General features: G+C 48.5%; 4 protein-coding genes across 4 annotated transcripts; 2 read left to right on the top strand and 2 right to left on the bottom strand.

The window, feature by feature from the left end:
• Positions 1 to 769: 769 nt before the first annotated feature.
• Positions 770 to 2,381, bottom strand: gatA (4-aminobutyrate aminotransferase; the record flags this gene model as incomplete). Its single annotated transcript, XM_031147504.1, has 2 exons — positions 770 to 1,976; positions 2,029 to 2,381. Coding segments are annotated over 2 exons (1,560 nt in total), but the record flags the coding sequence as incomplete, so codon positions are not given.
• Positions 2,382 to 3,018: 637 nt separating this feature from the next.
• Positions 3,019 to 6,363, bottom strand: lacC (putative beta-galactosidase C; the record flags this gene model as incomplete). The annotated part of the gene is made up of 8 exons (XM_031147503.1): positions 3,019 to 4,806; positions 4,855 to 5,018; positions 5,065 to 5,554; positions 5,602 to 5,896; positions 5,942 to 5,985; positions 6,029 to 6,052; positions 6,098 to 6,185; positions 6,230 to 6,363. The coding sequence occupies 8 exons, from the start codon at positions 6,361 to 6,363 to the stop codon at positions 3,019 to 3,021; spliced, it is 3,027 nt and encodes a 1,008-aa protein (XP_031008875.1).
• Positions 6,364 to 7,086: 723 nt separating this feature from the next.
• Positions 7,087 to 8,580, top strand: LHYA1_G002526 (uncharacterized protein; the record flags this gene model as incomplete). The annotated part of the gene is made up of 4 exons (XM_031147502.1): positions 7,087 to 7,306; positions 7,353 to 7,621; positions 7,672 to 7,793; positions 7,845 to 8,580. 4 exons carry the CDS (start codon positions 7,087 to 7,089, stop codon positions 8,578 to 8,580), a joined length of 1,347 nt encoding a protein of 448 aa, XP_031008876.1.
• A 596-nt stretch (positions 8,581 to 9,176) lies between these two features.
• On the top strand, positions 9,177 to 9,862 carry LHYA1_G002525 (Protein LURP-one-related; the record flags this gene model as incomplete). The annotated part of the gene is made up of 2 exons (XM_031147501.1): positions 9,177 to 9,498; positions 9,594 to 9,862. The coding sequence occupies 2 exons, from the start codon at positions 9,177 to 9,179 to the stop codon at positions 9,860 to 9,862; spliced, it is 591 nt and encodes a 196-aa protein (XP_031008873.1).
• Positions 9,863 to 20,811: the final 10,949 nt, after the last annotated feature.

Genomic DNA, 20,811 nt, shown 5'->3' with positions numbered 1-20,811 from the left:
CTTAACTATCATGGGGCGTTTTATCTACGTATGCTTGCTTTGCTTTGCCTTTGCTTTTACGTTATCAATTGCATTCGTACATGCATGCATAGACCTGGATTTAGTGGAGTGGGAATGGAATAGAACCAGCGAGCTTTTGTTCTTGTTCTTGCTTTTGGACTTGAACTTGAAGTTGCATTTACTAACTGGTATGGATGGTTGGTCTGAAGGTTGGGAATAGATGGGATGGGATGGGATGGGATGAAAAAGTGGAGAGGTGGAAAGAAGATGTAAAGGAAAGGTAAGGTAAGGTGGAAGATAGGGTGGGAAAGATGTAGATGAATGTCATTATGTGAGACGTTATGCTTGCTTGCTTGATGTGTAGTATAGTATAGTATGGTATAGTATAATATGTATGTATGTGTGTGCCTTTAAAGAGAATGGAGATGATGATATGATGATATGATATGTGTAAGAAAAGAAGAAGCGTCTTGGATGATTAAGTATGTATATATGGATAATTGGCATTTAGCATCCTTGTTCTGGACAACCGGTGGGGTTGTATGCAGACTTTGTTTCAAACGGTATGGGTACACTGGTGGTAGATTGAACTGAACTAAAAAAGCATAAATTTTGAAAACTGTAGTTTGATTCCACGATCGCTTTGCTTTTGCTTGTATCTCAAATTAACCTCCTAGCACCGCACCTAACTAACCCAAATCACCATACATACGCATTTCCCTTTTTGTTTATATTCAATTCATTTCATTTTCATAACCCGCGATTGTCCTCACGATTTAAAGATCTTCTCCAACGCCTCGAACAGGATATCAGCGTGATGCTTCTGGAAAATCAACATGGGCCTCAAGCGCACAGCCCTCTCGCCAGACCCGCCAATATTTACACCGACGCTCTTGGCCTTCTTGAGGACCTCGTCCCGTCTGGGACTATCGAATGCGATAAAAGTCCCCTGTCCCTTACCCCTCAGGTTGAGCACCTGGCCCGGGTACAGCTTGCCCAACTCCTCGATACCGTTATACAGATACTCTCCCACCTTGGCCGTGTTGGTGACTAGATCCAATCGCTCGATCTCCTCGATGATGGCACGGAATAGGATGGCGCGTGCTGGGTCGCCCATCCAGGTGTTGAATTGCCGGTAAGGCTTGTTGGGTCTGAGTTCTGGGTTTCCGAAATAATATCCTGCCGTCTGCGCTTTCTTACTGAAGGTCACCATGTCTGGTGGTGTATCTAGGTTCCAGTGATCATGAGCCCAGAACTTCCCCGTGGCGCCGACGCCCGTCTGCACTTCGTCGACGATGAGCAGGACGTTGTGTTTCTTGGTGAGAGCGCGCAGGCCGCGGAAAAATGCAGGTGAGGCGTGGTTGTCGCCACCTTCGGATTGGATAGGCTCGACGACCACGGCGCAGGGTGGGAGGTGGTGCGTTGTGATAATCTTTTCAACCTCTGCCAAAGCATCTGCTTCCGCTTTGGCATTTTCTTGGATATGGTCCTCGAGGGGGTATTTCAAGAGGGGGAATGTAGCTTGTGGCCAGTCGAAAGCAGGGATATCGATTTTATGGATATATTTCGAGCGTGTCGTTGACAGGGAGCCGAAAAGGCGGCCGTGGAAACCGGATTTGAAAGATAGGATCGAGAGTTGTGGTGCACCAGGAGATTGGTTCAGCATGCTGGAGGCAATGTCCTCTTCGCTGAACTCGATGTGCGAGCCACCGCGCTCTTGCTGGCGGCGCCACATGAAGGCTGCTTTGTAGGCTGTTTCGTTGGCGTCGCTACCAGCCATGGCGGTGAAGACCTGGTCGAGGCCCTTTGGGGCTACGCTTAGGATGCCGGTTTTGAGGATCGAGGCCCAGTCGTGTGAGGGGAAGTTTCCGAGGGCTGGACGGTTGATGATGGCAGACGCCATCTGTGGGGAAGTTGCTGCTGCGTTAAGAGCGGGGTTGCTGTATCCGACTGGGATGGAGGCGATTTGTGCATAGCTACTCAATTAGCATTCTTCGACCTTGCTTGAGGAGGGTCAGTCAAACATACACATCCAAGAGCACATTTCCATCTGGGTCCGCAATGTAGTTTCCAAAGCTCTTTTGGTAATTGGCAAGCATGTTCAAGCTCCGGGTGTCAAACACCCTGTCCAATTCTTCAATTGCCTTCTTGCTCTCCGGGCCTGGTATGGCCGTCTTGACGATAGGTCCAGAAGGCTCATTCGTGAAGAATGGCTGTTCTGCGGAGGGGGCAGATGGTTTGAGGGCTGCCGCGGTAGCGTAAGGTCGTAGAGAAGATTTGGGGGCCCATCGAGAGGCAACGGGACGCAATCGCGCTGCTGCTCGAAGAGAAGACATTGTGACGGGTAGGGAGGAGGGGAGAGGAGAGGAGATGAGGCGAATGGCTGCCAAAATGGAGAAGTGGAGGAGAAGGTTTGTTGTTTATGAATCTGCAAAAAGTGGGGTCAGCGGGCTTATCCGTTTTACGTAGGCACAACTCGTATCTTATCGATAGGAGTGATAAATGGTCGGTTCAAACTAACCTTCAGCTTCAATTGCAATTGTAAGAAGTTGAGAGTAGCTGCAAAATGAAGCTATTCTCGATTGACGGTCGGGAACTTTGTGAAGAATAAAATGTGGATGCTGGAGAGCAGGACACAAAACCTTCTATGGACTTTATAGTGAGGGGCAAGCGGCGGCAAACGGTGGCCAGCCAGCCAGTGATTTTTGAAAGCGCCATGCGTCATTCTAAGCAAGGATCAATGGGACAAGCTAGTCCCAAAATGACAGGTCTACCCGACTATCAACACCACAAGTGTGCTGATACCTGGTATGGTATCTTACTATATGAATTCCGGGAGTCGGGAGATACTAATGATTCTACAGAAGATATATATTTGTAGCGCTCTATTAAAAAGTGTATAGGTGATTTATTCCCTGAGCGGGGGTTAGTGAAGACAGGGCTGTACGGCACTCGCCATGCTTGAAACAGGCACTTGCAAGTTGCGTTCCCACTCCCGCGTCAGACCTACTCACTCACTCACGCATACTCCAACCTTCCCACATCCCACCCTGGCTGCAAATACCCCCAATCAGAATCAAACCCAAACCCCGTCTGATACCGTCCATACTCAATCAACCGCACCGTATCCAAATATGCGCCTTCATCACTCATAGCCCACAGACTCAACGCCACCGTATTCATCCCCCTGTTATTCACCACCCCAGGCGGCACAGGAAAGCGAGTCTGCGGCCCGATATGCGGCACGTATTTCCCGTACTGGTACCCGTTAACCCAGATCATGATTCTAGCTACTGTGCCCGCGGGAGCGGAGAGTTCGAGGCCTAGGGGTACGTCTAGGTCGGAGTCGATGTTCAGGTGGAAGGTCGTGGTGTAGAAGTGTATTCCGGAGGAATTGAGGCCGGTGAGAGGAGAGGAGCGGCTGAATTTGGGGGAGGTGGGCTTGAAATTTGGGAGGTGCCAGCCGGTGCGTTCGCCGTAGAGACCACCTTCGTTCATGGGGCCGCGGACGGGGTCGAGGTTTGCGGATCCGCCGGCGTTGCCTTGGATTTTCCAGAGTTTGAAACCGGTGGTTGTGCTTGTATTTGTAGTGTTGTTTGAGATCAGAAAGGCACCCAGTATCCCGCGCGGGTTCTGAACCCCTTTTGCGGTGGAGGTTTCGTCGTGGCCGTGGTAGTCGACTACGACTGTTATGAGGTTGTCTTTTGGCTGCAGAGACGAGAGTGGAAGCGCTAAGACGGCTGTCGTGGTTGCGAGGGAGGCATTGCCTACGTTCCCCCCGATGAGAATACCATTGAGCCAAGCTGACCAGCCGAACGCAAGACCAGCAGAGCAAGTGATGTTCACAGACGTAAAATTCCCATCAAAGTAACCACGATAAACCTTCGCGCCCGTGTAATACCCATAGTCGCTGGAAAACAACACGGGCTTGGTCAAAGGGGCAACAGGGCTCAATGTAGAGTTTTTGTCACAGACCGTCCATTTCGAATCATCGTACGCATTGAGCTTCTCTGGCAGGGAATCTGCATCTCGCCAATTTTCTAGTGCTGGTAAGGAGATTGTTCGGTCCTCGGCACCAGGGATTTGAGCTGTGACTGAGCCGTATAGTGTCTTAGTAGCATCGAGCCGAATCCCATTCCAATCGATTGTTTGGATATAAGGGTTTCCAGTATAAACCTCGATGGTTGTAGCATTGTCGTTGTCTCCCGAAACATGCACAACACCGTGAGAGACATACGCATTTCGAACCAAGTAAGGGCCGAACACAAAAATCTGCTCCCCAGGTTTGACATCGGGCCTATTAGTCCTTGGAGGTGCCCAGAACTTCCACGCTGCCTTCTGTTCAAGCAGGTAAATCAAGACTCCCTTCGATTGCAGAACGGTTTTGCCAGAGCCTTGTGTGTAGACAATGGTAGTACTACTAGCCTCAGTAGTGGTTACGATTTCAGACGTCCCGAAAACTGTATGCGTATTATTGGCAGAGGTTCCTTTGAGCGCAAATTGTCCAGTCTGTCCTTCTTCCAGGTACAGTACTAGAACATCGGTATCGAAAACTCCATACGTAAGGACATCAGCCGATGAATACAGGAGGGTGTTTTGTCCAAAACTGTAATCAGTGACAAGAATATTGCTTTGACGGCCGTTGAGATTGATATTTGGAACCGTGATGACTCCCTGGGACGTATTGAGGTTTGCTGAAAAGGTCACAGAAGCTCTAGAGCTCGAATTGGCTTGCTGCACCGTATAAAATCCGGCATTCGTATCGGGATTTCGAATCTCCCAAGTCCAGATGTCCGTGGATGAAGTCTCAAAGGTGTGAGTCTCGATTTAAATATCTTTGGGATGCAAGCTTACAGCATAACCAGTCCCATTCCCAATCATTTCGGTCTTCAAAAGATCAGTCGAAACCCTTGTGAACAATGCAATCAGCTTCGCCTGATACATCTTATCCTGTATTTGCCTCGTTTCTCGAAGTGGGGCTGAGTAATCATAGGAGGTATATACCACCGGAGCCGCAGCTAAGCTTGAGTTAGAACAGCAGCAGATCAGAGGAGAGTTTCTCACAATGTCCCCAATTCGTTCCTCCCCACGTCATATATAGACTCATAAGAGTTGTTCTCTGCCCGATATTATTTTTGTAATAAACATCCGCAAATGCAGGATCATGCTCAGCAGCACAATCATCATAGAAGCTGCCACCCCAAGGCGTGAAATACCCTCCTTCAAATTCCGGGAAGTATTCGGGTTGAGTGTAAGAATAGTTTGAGAACCATTGGTAGTAGTTTCGAACGACATTAAACCCGCTATCAGGATTTGTGCAGGATAATCCACCTGGGTAGCTATCCAAGCCATAGACATTGACAGATCCTCCCACATCTTGGTAATCAGTGCTCCAAGACATACTCCTTTGCCCCTTTTCATTATGTGTAAGTGGAACAGTAACACCTACTGCTCGGAACGCGGTCTCCAATTGCTCCATGTAGACAACTAGGGTATTATTTGCGGAATGGGTAGTTTCTTGAAGTTCGTTTTCGACCTGGTTCAAGATGACGGTCTGCAAGCGAGTCAGTAATTTCTCATTTCTCGAAAAGGTCGCATTACCCCTCCTCTCGTAATCTCATTGTTTGCAACTATCTCTCCAATTTTGGCTACCCATGGCTGCCACGCTTGATGGTAAGTCTCATCACCTGTCCGCAAACTACCCAAGCTTCCATCTGAGCCCCACAGGGCCAGTCCTCCACCATTTGTCTCGGCATTACAGTATGGGCCAGCTCGAACAATCACCCACAAGCCTGCTTCCTTTGCATAGTCAAATAATCGTTGGAGATTCTTTCCCGAAGTCTCGAAGTCGTAAACGCCTTTGGAAGGGGAATGGTAGGACCAGAAGTAGTAAACACTGGCATTGTTAGACTAGCTTCATGGATCTCGCGGGATGGACTACCTGATGGCATTAAATCCATTGGCTTTGAATTTATGGAAAATGTCCTGTGTAATTAGCTTCTGCAATATCTTCAATGACCAGACTTACCAGCCACATTTCAGGAACCGGCATCTGCGCAACCAATTAGTATATGGTAGTTATTGATGAGATTTGTACCAGGAGCCCGTGAAACATGCTTCCAAAGTCTCGTTTTAGGGCAATGATACGGAACTGGCTGACCCTTTGGTAGTGAAACTCCGCAGCACTAGGGCTGTCAGTTGAGAGCTTCAAACACCTACTGAGACCTACAAAATGAACGTCCTATTGCCATTAATGACCAAACTATAAGAATCCCATGACACTGCTTCCGTAAGCCCGTCATTGGTAGCATTGCAGGTCAACAGCAGCGCTGTCAACGCAGCCAAAACCCTGGGGAACCACATGATTCAAATGAGAGTATTGTGGAAAACGCCAGCCACTTAGCAAGACATAGAAATACATATATACGCTAGTTATACAGTAGCAATTGAATCATATAGCAACAGAAATCGTCAGTTGCATATGCAATGATCTAATCTTCACCCCGCAGATTAGACGGCCTTGCAATCGTGTTTCCAGCAATCAGAAGAGCCAATGGCTCCGTATTAACGGCTAGCGCTTAAAGAAAAACGCATGCCGGAAGAATTGCTGCACACCGCGGCTAAGTGTAGTGAGGAGAACTTGTTTACTTTGGGACGAGAGAGAGAACATCGAGGGGAAGTCTGAGGTCGGCATATCAATAACCCGATGAAGCCCTAGCGCAATCACGTGCTATAAAAGGTAAAATAATGCCCAAGCTTTCGGAACTACTTCGCCTCCTATGTTTCTGGCATGTCCATGTCTAAGAATCTTAGGTGGGGATTATTATTTCTTTGCAAAATTACCTTCAAGTGAAGTCGTCCTGTCTTATGTTATGTACTGAGTGGTTCATATATGTAGTGACACAAAATGCCTTGGCTGTACGAGAAGAGTGATTAGCCGCTGAATCTGGTGTAACATGCGTTTCCCGTGCCATGCATGCAACTATAAACGCCGACACCAGCAGTCGCATCGTCGCGACAAGAAGATCATGTATTCGCCACTCTTCTGCGTTGAAATTAAGAGCTGTGGCTGTGTGGTTACCTACGATGTCTAGCAAAGCAGACGTGGAGAGTCAGCGACAGTTTAAGGCCTCTGTCCCAGTCGCACTCGGGCGGCGCAAACCACGTCGGAAGCCCAAGGCTGGCTCCAAAGATGACGAGGAACCAATAGCCAACATGCCACAACAGCTAGTTGCCAGAGCCGTTGCACCCTACTCTCCTCGGTCTGAACTGGAAGATTCATATCTGCGGTTCCTTATATACCACTGTATGCCCCCCGCGCTTTCGGTGGTCTTGAAGCAGAGTGCTGACAGCGTCAGACGTCACGGTAGTCTGTGCACGTACCCTGACTTGCGTTGGTCCTCGATTCGAATGGTACCCTTTGGCTGTTCGAGACGATGCCTTCTTCCATTCGCTCATGGCCTCTACCTCTTCCCACGCCTCATACCTGCAGCATCACGAAGTGCCCCAAGATTACTTCTATCACAGAGGGGTTGCTATTCGGCTTCTGAATGAACGACTGGCGAGGGGAGATCATGATCTGGGAACTATCAATACCGTGTGTGTCTTTGCTCAGCAAGAGGTGCATAAACCCGCTCCGAGAAGAAGGCAAAGCTGATAGGGTGTGCACAGGCATTTGGAAATAGACCCAGGACGGCCAAAACCCATATGACGGGGCTTTTGCAGCTTATCAGAGCTTCGGGTGGAATAGAGGGTCTTAAATCCGATCTGAAAACGCTACGACATATGTATTTGTGAGTTATTCTTGCCAGAAGAAGTATCATCGCAGGATTAATACGTTCAAGTACGGACCTAGCAGGCGCCATTACTCTTTCCGCAAAACCAATACTGGAACCTTCCATAAATATTTCTGACTTCGAGACTTACTTCGGGCAACCAAGTGCTAATACTATTTCCTACGCACAAACATTTCGCACACGATTATATAATTTCACAAATTCTCATTTGTCGAACATAGCAGCGACGGCATTATGGGGCCTTCGAAACATAACAAAACTGAGGGACGATTTCCATGAAGGCACTGGCTCTCCAGATACCGAGCTTTCCACTGACGTCCAGTTTACGGATCGAGTAGAGGTTCTCGAGAGGCTAGTTCATCAACTCTGGTATGTGGAAGACGCACACAATGAACAGCATGCGATATTCCGGACCTTTGGATGGACTTGTCTGATTTATATATACACCATCTTGAGAGAACTTCCAAAAGAACTGGCGATCAACACTATGCTCGCTGGGAGAATTAAAAGCACATTGGAGTCACGAATGGAACTCAATGTGCTCCTGGCAACGTTCAATGACCTGTTTTTGTGGGAGATGTTTGTTTGCGGTCGGGTTGCAGACGGCAGAAACAAGACTTTCTTTGCAAGTAAAGCTACGAAGATCTTGATAAGTCGAAAGCTAGAACATCAGGAAGGTATACTGAGTGCTGCGGAAGCATTTCTTTGGCCAGAAAGGCATGTTTCCGGCACTCCTTCGAGTGGTGCAGGCAATGGGCACGATCATGAAATGACAGACGAATAAAGCCGATCTCATCCAACCTTTGGCATTGCCAAATATGAGCCCCGAAAATCGTCGCTATCGTCGTCGATTAAACAAGGAAGCTTCACATGATAAGCCCATTCAGCCCCCAAAATAGCTCGCAGAATCATTACCCGATCCAGATGATAGGATTCGTGGATCAGCCGCCAAGAACACATAGCGTGGCCGCAAATTGTCAACCCCAACATAAACTTCGGAACTACGAGCAAACTGGCGTCGCGCTGCGCCTTGTGGGACATCAAGTGACAGAATGATCCAATCAAGATTTCTGTTTCAGACTTAACCACAAGGCTGAGCTGAGGCTGACATGTTAAGAACCCCTACAAAGGTAGCTAGCGCTGCGCCTTGGACTGGAGGAGCCAGCACTGTCTTTGTGGGGCGGGTTTGCTGCGATAACGAGAATAATAAGCTGGAATTAATACAAGTAGAGTAGGTAGATAGGAACATATATATAACTTCATCCGCTCCTCCGTCTTACTCTCCTTCCTCTCCTATCCAGTAACCCTACACATCTACACATCTACACATCTCCTATTATCAACCACCAACGAACAATCAAGCCAAACCAAACCGCAACCATGCCCCCTATGCAACTCGCCCCCTTCAACCCCCCTCTAGGCATCAACCCCGCCTACTGCGTCCCCCGGCAAACCATCCTCGCCATGAAAGAAAAAGTATGGTCCCTCTCCGGCGACACCTTCCACATAACCGACGAGGCCGGCCACGAAGTCGTGCAATGCCGCGGCCAGACCTTCTCGCTGTCCGACCGTAAAGAATTCGCCGATATAGCCGGCCGCCCGCTCTTCTCGCTACGTACGAAATTGTTGAGTATACATAAGTCCTTTTATGCTGAGGCGCCTGGGGGACAGGTGTTGTTTGAGGTTAAGGGGAAGTTTAGCAGTGAGTGGAGTTGCTTTCATTCACCCTTTCATCCTTGTGTATAGGGAGAGATAGAAAGATAGAAAGGGATACTAATGGTGAATGAAAACAAATAGTCGGCACGTCGAAAATGATAGCAACTTTCCAAAACGCTTCAAATGGTGCACCTATAGAACTCCTCGTCAAAGGCGACTGGCTTGATCGCAGCGCTACAATCACCATGGGGAATGTAGTCGTAGCGCAAATCTCGCGGAGCTACTTCAACATGCGGGAGATTTTCGGCGGGCAGCAGAGTTATTATGTTACTGTTGCGCCGAATGTCGATCTGGCGCTCATGGCTGCCATTTGTGTTTGTCTTGATGAGAAGGAGAATGAGAAGAAGTGAGAGATCTGAAGCGAATTGGGGAGTTCGGCGTCGAATTATGCGGATGGGAATAGGTTTGGGTTTTCATGCTGAAAGAATGCAGCGGATGCGTACGTGTAGTCATGAACAATTGCGTTTATTTCTCGATACCATGTATGCTCAATCAACGTTTTTCCAAGCAAATTCTGCTCAACGCCCGTATTGTGCCTATGTCAAGAAAGCAAACAGGTATTGAAAAGGTGCTCAAGGAGTATACCGCATCCCCAAGAGTTAGCGGTGTATCGTAGGGTTCACGTAGACATTATCGTATTGGGAGTGGTCAAGTAAGACTGTTCGAAGGAAAGGTTGTATTCTTCTTATCTGCTGAATGCCTCCAACTGGAAGGACTTATATAGAGGCAGGAGCCTCCATAATTTGATGACTGATCCTCCCCATTGCAGTATCAAAGCATCTTCAGTCGTGTAAAGAGAAATAGGAAAATAGGAAAATGAGAAATCAGTCCTTGAGACCAACTCCAAACTCGTCATAAAGCTCCCCAATTCTCACGCCCCTGTTGTCTGCGATCATACCCACAAGTCCTTGTCCAACATCCCGAATGTCGTTGTAATCGTGGAGCAGTTTGATGTGTTTCTGAACGGTTCCTGCAGCTGGTGCACTGTGTTTTAATTGAGATTAGTATTATGCTTTTCAGATATGCCAGGTTGACGGGAAAACGGGAAGGCGCATACACTAACTCCTTTGCCACAGCTTCCAGCTTTGTCCGCTTGCTAGAAAGTTCTGCTTCTAGGGCTGCGACCCGAGCTTGAACGGATGACTATATTGCGAGATGTGTTAGCTAAAAGTCAAATTCTGTCCTTGGTGTGTTGGTTGACTCACAATCTTCATGGCTTTCAACTCTGCCATCAGGATATCCTTGTTCTGGTATGCGTTTGGTGTCTCTTTCTTCCCTCTAGAGGAGCTAGGATCTATAGGCTTTAATAGAGATGAACGAAATGGGGAAGATTGAGCTCCTGAAACTGTGGGCGGAGAAGGAGATGGAGGAATATCGGCCACGATACTGGGCTCCTGGATACTGTTTGAAGAAGGAGGGGCATCTGAAAGAACTTCCTCGTCCAAAGGTGCGATGGGTTGGTTGATTCCGGAATCCTCCTTCGCCGAAAGCGTACCAGCAGATGACTTAATGCTACTATATAAAAGAATATTTGTCAGTGACACAGGACGACTAAGAGAACTTTCTCTCTTTAGCGCTTCTCAAATCATACCTCTCGCCAGCTTTACTCTCCTCATCGGGTGCAGGTCTCTTCGACACGCGTGTTACCGGGGCCAGCGGAATACTGGGTCGCATCGGATCGGTATCTGGCACGCGTTGTGAAGAGTCCTCGACACTGTGTTGTGACTTGGAGTTAGTGAAACTGGAAGACTGAGAATCCTTGATTTCTGTCCTTCCCGCAGTGACATACCTCTTCGTCATTTGCGGTGCTTCTGGAGTATCCGGCAAATAATGAGCATCTGTGCCTCCTACTGATGGTAGCTGCACACCAGATCGGAATGGTTGGGTATCAGGCATGTCTTCGGACTCGATAGCACTGTTTGAGAACTCTTCGTCAGTGCTGCTAACAGACTGAGAGTCTTTGACTTCTGTTTTTGATTTGTCAAAGACATACCTCTTGGGAACTTGCTGGCTTCCAGGTAATTGTGTTTCCGGGGTTCGAAGGGAATCGGAGTGATGTGAAGCCGTCTCGTCATCATCAATGAAGTTTGCTCCAGTCCCAGCAGTGTGATCAGCCTCTCGTCTGTTGGTCGGCCACTGCTGTTGCATTCTGATCGAAGCAGTAGGTCGTCCCTGCCCTCCTTGGTCTGGTTGACTAATATCATCTGAGCCCTCAGTCATGACAGCGTCTACTTTCTCAGCTTGCAGAAAACCCGAGGTCGTGGATTGAGCTCCATATCCTACAGCAGTACGACGTGCCTGCAAGTTGGGAAGCCCGGGAAGGATATCGTTTCGATGACTATCAACAGAACTTTCAAAGCTCTCTTCATCATCGTCGCTATCTGGAACTTCCTCCTTCGAACTGAGAACAGCACGAGAACTGCTCTGTCCATAAGTCGTGCGTTGAAAAGCCATTCCCATACCTCCAAACGCAACGTCAGAACTCCTCAAAACAGTCGTGGCCCTATCAATGGAACCCTCCAGATCATCGATCCCACCTTGACTGCTTCTGATGACTATCTGAGGAAATGTCGATTCGGTTGTGGCCTCCTCTCCCGTGGCTACATTCCGACCTCCGGAAGATATCTGACTGGCAGTCTGAGAATATGCGTCGGCGTGATTAATCATAACGAACGTCTCATTGGAAGAGAAAGGTGCATTTTCATCCGCATCTTCGGCCATCATTCCCGGCACGTCAACACTAGATCTGAGAGGGGTAGATTGTGGATCTTCAGATCTTGCAACTTGACTTGTCTTAACAGGAGTCCAATCTGAGACCTCTTCACTGTCAGGAATCTCCGTCCTTCCACTCGTGATACCGACTCCGAATCCTGTCTCTGGATTGAGCGTGGGCAGTTCTAGCTCATCTTCCTGCCTGTCCATCACGAGATCTTGAGGCGCGTTACTCTCTTGGGTAGCAGACTGCGTTTCTGAGCCTTCAAGTTCTCGAGCGTGGTTTGCTGAGTGGGAATACACAGGTGCAAGTTCCGCTGTTGACTGCGTTGCCTGTGCGCATGCATCTGGGATAGCAGATCCTGACAAAGAAGGGGTTGGTTCTCGTTCATCAGTAAGCTGGGATACTGGAGCGTAAACACCTGGTGTAGGCTGCTCTGGATTGAATTGAGATAGCTCTGGTGGAGTATTCTCAATGGTTGATTCCGTTCCGGTAGCTAGGGGCTGGGAAAGTGATTCTGCATTGGCATGGACGAGCTCTCTTGGAGTGTACTCAATGGTTGACTGCGTTCCGGTAGCTGGGGGTTGAGAGGTTGGTTCTGCATTGGCATGGACGGGCTCCAATACAGTGTACTCAAAGGTTGACTGCGGCGTTCGCACAACTTGAGCGTCTTGCATGCGGTCTTCAAGACTGAGATCAACGGCTTCTCTTGGAGTGTTCTCGACAGTTGATTGCGTCGCGGGGTGCTGCGTAGAGGAGGTGTGGTTTGAGAGCTGCATCTCTGTGGATTCCGACGGGTCTGCCATCTTGGAAATTATTGATTCATCAAATGTGATGTTCTATTCCTGAGTTGAGTTCTCGGGAGGAATGTAGAGAGAGCTGTGAAGTCTTTGGTGCTGGTGTTGAAATATTGAAGGCTGTGGTTGAAGCTCGCTTCAAGCGAGGGCTCCACAATAGCTTCTCGACCAGTTTGAGTTCACAAACGCTCTAGGAAACCAGTAAGTAATTGGGAAAAAATAATGGGAGGCCATGAAAGTCTCTCTAAAGGACAGTATATAGTCAAGGTCTCCATACTAGACCGACAAAGATGGATGAGACACAGTCATGTGAGATAATCGTCACGTGGTTATATATATCCCAACTCACTCTAATTCACATCCTCCTTCATTGAGTAGGTAAGCAGCCGCTTCCTGTATTCCAGTACACAGACCTAAATCGCCACAGTCTGAATATTTGAATTTTGAGATTTCCCAGCTTCTCAACAAATGAACTTCGAACCCACTCCTGACTGCAGCATCAAGGTACACTTCTCACTAAGTCCAACCCCTTCCTTAAACCAAGAGCCTGCAGGAATAGCTGACACTATTTTGCGTAGTATATCAAGATGGAGAGTCGCTCTCACACTACCCCCAACCTCAACGCTCGCACTCACGAACCCGATCCTGACGTTCTTACTCACACGACCTATCCTAAGGCTCTTGAATGGTCCTCCGTACCAGACAAAGGCAAGCATCAAGGCATGTAGCTCTTCCAGATACATCCATCCCTTATGCTAACCCCACAAAGACACCCAGACCGCAATGGCATCTCCCAGCACCGATCCACTTGCGTTGAACAATTCAACTGCTTGCTTGGGGGGTATGGTAGATGATCATCAAGACAGTACATGCGCGAGTAAGTCCTAGCTCCAATCCGCTCTGCTCAAATGGACCAGAATACTGACAATGAGAATAGGTTTCAATGGCACCATGGAAAGTCACGGAAAAGGAGATGACGATACCACTTCGCAGAGATACAACCTCAACATCATCAGCGAATCGGCGCAAGCTGTCTCAGGTGAGACCTCGCAACAGAAGACTAAGACTGTCGGCGCATCATCCCAGCATGAATCCAGCGAAGTCTCCCAGCACAAGAGCAGCATCGTCAGCACAACCTCCCACCCTGGCCTGAGCAATGATGCCACCCATTTTAAGGGTACGTTCTCCGAAGTTCAACGATAGAACTTGTCACTGACCACAACATAGACACCCACGTTGAGACCTCAAACTCTAAGGATATAAACGGCCCTTCATCCAAGGCTAATACTGGCAACAATATATCCCAAGGTAGGGCTTGCCTATCCTACAATGTCTCACCAGTCACTGACCTTCTCAGGGCCCACCACCTTCCACCCTTTCCCCAAAATACCACTTGAGCTTCGAAACATGGTCTGGGAGTTGGCTTCCCTCAACCATGCCGGCGTATACAGAGTTGACGCACACTCTGGCTATCCAACAGTCCCCGAAATAGATGTTGCGCCTGTGCCGCAATTTCTTCTCGCCTGCAAAGAATCATACAGCAGCTGCAAGGATCACTACGTTAGATCGGGTAAAACTGGAAGACTTGTTAATATCGAGCATTCGGTTATCAGCTTCATATCAATTTGGTACATCAATCATCCAATGACTTTGCAACCCGCAATCCATTTTCTCAAAGCCCAGAAGGCAGACATCTCAGAGGGGCTTTCTGCAGAAGATCATCGTACCCTCGATGAAAGCGTTGTTGCTCAAATCTTCACGCCACTCCCCGAAATGACTGTACCACTACCCAGGCTGATGGGAATCAACTCGGCGCAGTTTATTCGCAGATTCAACGCCATTGCCGTACCTCTAAGTACGCAGCCCTTTGCCTTTGACGCACTCCTCCTTGGCACATATCTCGAAAGCAATATAGATCTTGAGGGGTTTTCCAAGGCGGCTACGAAAAAACTCGTCAAATTGGTCTTAGACGAGTTCGTGCGGTACTGCTCAAAGGATAAACTTAAGACAGTATACTTCATAGTGGCCGAGAGAAGGGCGGGGGTTGCCTATTTGAAGGATCCTGTGATTGCAGATTACTCCTATTATAGAATGGAGAAGGGCTATGAAGACTGCACAGTCCGAAGTGCTGCTTTCGAGGGAAAAGTTTCCGAGATCCGAGCGAAGGGTATAGCTGACAGAGACTTGATGTCGAGTCAAGAAGACATACTTTCCCACATCAAGCAGGAAGACGACGATATCAAGAAGTTGGAGGCGCAGGAATGGAGGGGCATGTATCCGCCTCAGATTCTTCGCCTGTTCCAGAAATATATCGAGTATTGGTTTAATGATGCATTGGAAATGAACAAAGCAGGAGACTCGTCATATCCTTCATGGATTCCAGGCTTCCGTATTGTTTTCAAGAAGTTCTAGGTCGTCCTGACACTTGGAAACCTTCCCATAGATCACCTAGATTAGTGAATAATACGCAACTCTTCAAGGCCGCAAAAAGCACTGTATAATATGCCTGACCTCCGTGACTTAACCATATAATATGAAGCCAAATTTCTTATCTCAGGAGCAGCACTCTATCACTCGATAGTGCTAAGGCCGCAAAATGATATGGTATAGTCCAGCCGTCCTCGTTTAAATGCTCCGTGAAATGTGGTTACATGAACATTCATTCACACAAGGCGAATTTTCCCTTCATATAAAAGGCGACCAGGAACGTCCCTTCGTCCTGCTTCCACAACACCTTCGCCCTTTCAACAACACCACCACATTCCACAAGCACAGATCAGATCAGGCAGCATGGGTCAGCCGCAGAGTAGGTTACGTTCCATATTGTTTCCACCTGGACAACGGCTAACACTGCCAAGCACTTTGAGAGCGAGCGCTTCCCCGAGCGAAAGCAGTAGAAACATAGCTAGAAACGTAGCACATGTAGCAGTCAGAGAAGGAGTGACGACATCCTCAGCGCGTAAGTCTCAGTCTCATAAGTGTCCGCCCCGGAGTACGCATCGGTCCTGACACAGCAAAAGGCAACAGCAGCATGGGTGAACGAAATGATGCGGCATCAAAGCATGGCTTGAGCGACGAAGGATCGCAGTCTTCAGGTGAGACGATCGGTGGTCCAACGGCAGCTTATCACTAACCGCAACTCAGACATCCATAGCAAGACGTTCAAGTTGGACCCGACAGTTGCTGCATTTATCCAGTCTGAAAATCCCACTCCGCTTGGAGATCCTATTCCGCATGAAGAACCCAGATTTCCAACAGAGATCAGGGTCCAAATCTGGAAGGATGTCGCTATCGGGGAACCCTCTATCCTGATCCTCAAGACGTACAATCATCCTACCCGCAGTCCAGACTACGCCATCTACAGTAGCAACTTAAAGACGCAAGCTCTTGCACCCTTTCCTGGTGTTCTCTTCGCCAATGGAGAGACTTGGGAAGCACTCAAGGAATATTATCACCGCTACCAATACGGAACCTATTTCACAATGGCTTCTACTATCCTCCACTACACACCATGGGGTCCGGAACGCATCTGTCCACAGCATTTCCAGGCCGGGATCATTGCTCGGAAACGTGAGACGGTCAGGCTTTATAGACTACAACCGCGCCAAGTTCCAGTCGGCCACGACTGGGCCTCTGGCTGGGCCAATCTCAATGAGGATCTTCGAAGAGATTCTGCGACCTCAGGAATCCCACCACCTCCCGGTATCCCTTGGATACGAAAACCAACTGCCAATACACTCGACGATAAGACAAGAGGGCTGGTTCGAGAAACTATACAATGGGCACCAAACTTGACTCTTGGGGCTTACAGTTGGGACCAAGGCGCTTGGGTCCAGGTCCAAGGGACTTCTACCTCTGCGGGCCAACGGTCCGATTTCGTTGAACGTTGGGCACGTCAAGAAGTGCCACAACTTATGGAATATATCTGGCAGTTTGTCCTCGGACAGTTGTTCTCTGAGAAACTTGAGAAGATACACTTTGTTGTTCCGACCAAAATCCCAGTGCCCCGAGACGTGAAGAAGTTTCTTGACCACAAATCGGTGTCTGAGTTGATTTTCAAGACCGAAGAGAAAATCATGGCAAAGTATAGAGCGGAGAGAATACTGATGAATCATGAAGCCCGGATATTGAGTGAGGGGCAGGAAGATGCTGATTTGGCCAACTTATGGGCGAGAAATTGGATTTGGGCTCATTCTCCTTCCATCCTTTCCGTGCTCGATCTTGAGTTGATCCGATGGGCCAGAATTGTTGAGCAGAAGCGTAAAGCTGGAGACCCGGTTCTGACATGGGACTTGATGTACTCTCTGGTTCTTCCATGTTATGAGGATGACTTTGTACCTTGGCTTCCGCCATGTCTTGCAGATTAGTTCCCATACAACTATTTAGATAGCCCGAAATGTCCTATAGAACAACCCCGAATTCCGTGACCCAAGAATATCAACTCAATCCGTGCCATAAAGCTCATCTTCCATCCGGAAAACACGTAGCTATTTTGTCTTTGGAAGCACACTACCACAGAATCCATTGGGGTGCGTGACCATGTCGTACTAGAAAAGTGACTTTAATTCACAATATTCCAAGCAGACTGTCTGGTACAGTAATCAGTTACCGTACCGATTCTTGAGCCCCCCACGAACTCGCAGCCAGCCGTCATTCGTTCATATCAATCGCGGTGGAGCCAGTGAATATATGGTTGCCAGCATCGCATCTGTTCCTGAAAATTCTTTCCATCAACAGAAAAGCTAAACTCCAAAGCAAAGACTTTGTTGGCATCGAGACCAGTAGGCAATCGAAAGGTAAATCTCCCTCTGTACATGGTCCAAAGTCTCTTAAGGCATATCCGAACGTTCCTAACCCTCAGCAGGCGTAAATACCATGGCGCAGAGGTTCGCTCCCTTGTCCCATCTCTTTCTCGTCATCCAAAACTCATAACAATCAATAGATCATTGTCAGTGCCTTCGGGCTTTCGAATGAGAGAAGACGACACCACCCCGCGTCCAGAAAGCCTTTCGCCTGCACCTATACTTGTACCCCTCGTGGTCGAGAATGGTACGTTCTAGCTTCATTCCCTCTCCAAGTCCAGCATAGATACTCAACAAGTGTCTCGATCGCTAGCATTGAGCTAGACTGAGTGTTTAGAGCGTTATGATTGCTTGTACCTGTACTAACAGATATCAGGTAATTACGTTGGTTTTGTGCCAACCACTGCGGACCTGGCAGTTTTGGAGAATCTACGCCAGACCCTCCCCGAGACATACCTCCAATACTTGCCGTTGCCAATCCAATCTACGGTCAACCACTCGCAGAGAACCCCAACTCCTGACATCGAAGAACTGGTTAACGAGCTTCGAAATATGGACTTGGAGTATGTCGACACCCTCCGACAAACTGACAGAAAGGCAATCTTCCTCTCGGCCGAGCGAGTTGGAGCAGCTGGAGGCACCGGAAATCAAGGCATGTGGCTCATCGTGGTTTGAGAGGCGTATAATCAAAACCTCAACAACTATATGGGCTTCAAAGGTCTATCCACCTTTGAGATGTTGAAGAAACCTGGGAGTGTCACATAGAAGATAGCAGATCATGAAAGGCTGTCTGCACCCAATGATCTTTATGCTTTTGATGATTCGATGGTGATCCGCCCCTGATATTAAACATACTTTTCGTGCAATCGTGGGGAGTCTCTGCTGTGGTCACTGAACTGATGGTGGTAAGTAACCTTCTCAAGGGGGTTGTCTCAAGACCGATCGTCAGAGCCAGGTACTCCTAGAATTCTGTCTCAATTCCTTTAGGGCGGTATTTCGGTTCTCAAGATCTACTTGAACAAGTATGCTGACTCTAGGATCATGGCATTGGCCAGGTTATCATGTTGGGGACAAAATAAATATCCTGCTTCGGGCATCTCTGGAACGATTTCCTCTCTAAATTCGTTTGGAGAGTCAATTGCTCCTGTCATATTGCCTCGACTGCCGCAAAATAGTGTTTCAAATGCCCAAAGTCCACACCATCGGACAATACTGAACTCAGGATCTTGATGTACCCTCTTTCATGCTTAATCTCGTAGAATAGTGGGGGTTTCAATGGTTGCTGGCGTTTCTTCCTTGATGATGTTGCCATGGATGATGACACAATGTCCACAGAATCATGGCTTTTCCGCATTTTTGGTGATTTCATGGCCAGGTAGCCCTGAACTTTCTGATACGATCTTTGTAGAACCGTGGGCTTTTCTACGGATTTGGATGCTTCCGCCCTGAATCCTGGCATGATCTTCCTAGAATCGTAGGATGCTATTTTTAATGATGATCCCGTGGCCATTACAATCCCAGATATAGGCACGATTTGGCAGAACCATAGGCTTTTTACGGGGTTATTGTGCCTCCATAGCAACAGAGCCCTGAATCTGGACTCTCTAATGTTGCTGATGCTTCCGTGGCTGCCATGTAGATGCACAAATTCAGCGTTACGACCGGTATAGACCTCGTTGCCTTCTCTATCGCGGCTTTGCCATGGTAAGAACCCCGTGATTCGGTCTCTCGAGCGCTGTTGCCGTCGCCGGAACAACCTTGAGCTCCTAGCTCCCCCTTTATGACCTATTCGAGGACCGGTGAGCTCTTTCGTTGCACGTCGCTCGGATTAACATTTCCCCCCCCCCCCCGCCCCTTTCCTCATCTCTCCGATGGCCTGAGCCCCTTGTCCACCTGGGCACGCCTTCACCACCACCAGAACAACCTCAGGCTCTCGGCGCGCCCCCTCTTGCAACCTATTCGGGCAACGGCAAGCTGCTTTGCTGCACGTCGCAAAATCAACCCCCACGCTCCCTTTATCAGCTTGCTGGAGACTCTGAGCCATTATGCCACGCCGCTGCCAGCGCCAGAGCAACCTGGAGCAGCAAACCATCACCGCCCCATCCACCCCTCTTTAAACAGCCTCCCCTATTCCCCATTTGAGCTCTGTTGCAAGTCGTCAAATCACTCACCGGTGGCAAGATTCTACAAGACAGCCATCCCCAATGCAAAAACAACCTCCCCTATTCGCTGCTTGAGCTCTGTTGCATGTCGTCAAATCACTCACCGGTGGCAAGATCCTACAAGACAACCACCTTCCTGAGCAGAACGGCAGAAAGACCTTCATCGCCAGCTATCCAGACCTTGTTGTGGAGCGAAATAACCAGTGGAGAGTCACGTCTTGCACTTCCCATCCCCATTCTCGTAGTAACACTCCCTCACAATCCGTGTCTCAAATCCCCTATTAAAGTAAACATCCTTCACTGGCTATCCAGCCTTTGATAGCTGTCGGTTTGAGCCGTGGGGGCCACACTCCGACGTCTCTTATTGCCATCATCAACAAGGAACCCCCCGTCACTGCCTCTTTTCTGCCAGACATCTTTCCCAAAGCATACAAGCCTCTGAACTCCCCCCTCGCCCCAATTTTAGTTTTCCCCTTGCAGCTTCCGACTGGCCAGCTACAAAGTGGGTCTTCCCAAACGACTGGCAATAAAGACACAGAACGAGGGGGGCCGAGACAGGAAGAGTAAAGCTGGGTGGGGCTTGGAAAGGCAAAGTCTGATGCCATTCGTGAGGAACCACGCACAATAACAATTGTCCAAAGCAGATGCATGTAGCATCCAACCATGACCTGTCTAACAAAGCTATTTCCATTCTTGATAAGAAAAGGAAGCCTCAGGACAAGCTGTCATTTCTTGAAAGACTGAAAAACTGGATTCTTACTACCAAGTTCTCTGCCTGCAATTCACCACTCTGCCCCCTTTAGTTTCTCCGTTTGATGAAAATGC

Source organism: Lachnellula hyalina (genome assembly GCF_007821495.1).
Source record: "Lachnellula hyalina strain CBS 185.66 chromosome Unknown contig00011, whole genome shotgun sequence".
Taxonomy (NCBI): Eukaryota; Fungi; Ascomycota; class Leotiomycetes; order Helotiales; family Lachnaceae; genus Lachnellula; species Lachnellula hyalina.
Note: the sequence above shows the minus strand (reverse complement) of the source record. Positions and strands in the feature narration are given on the sequence as shown.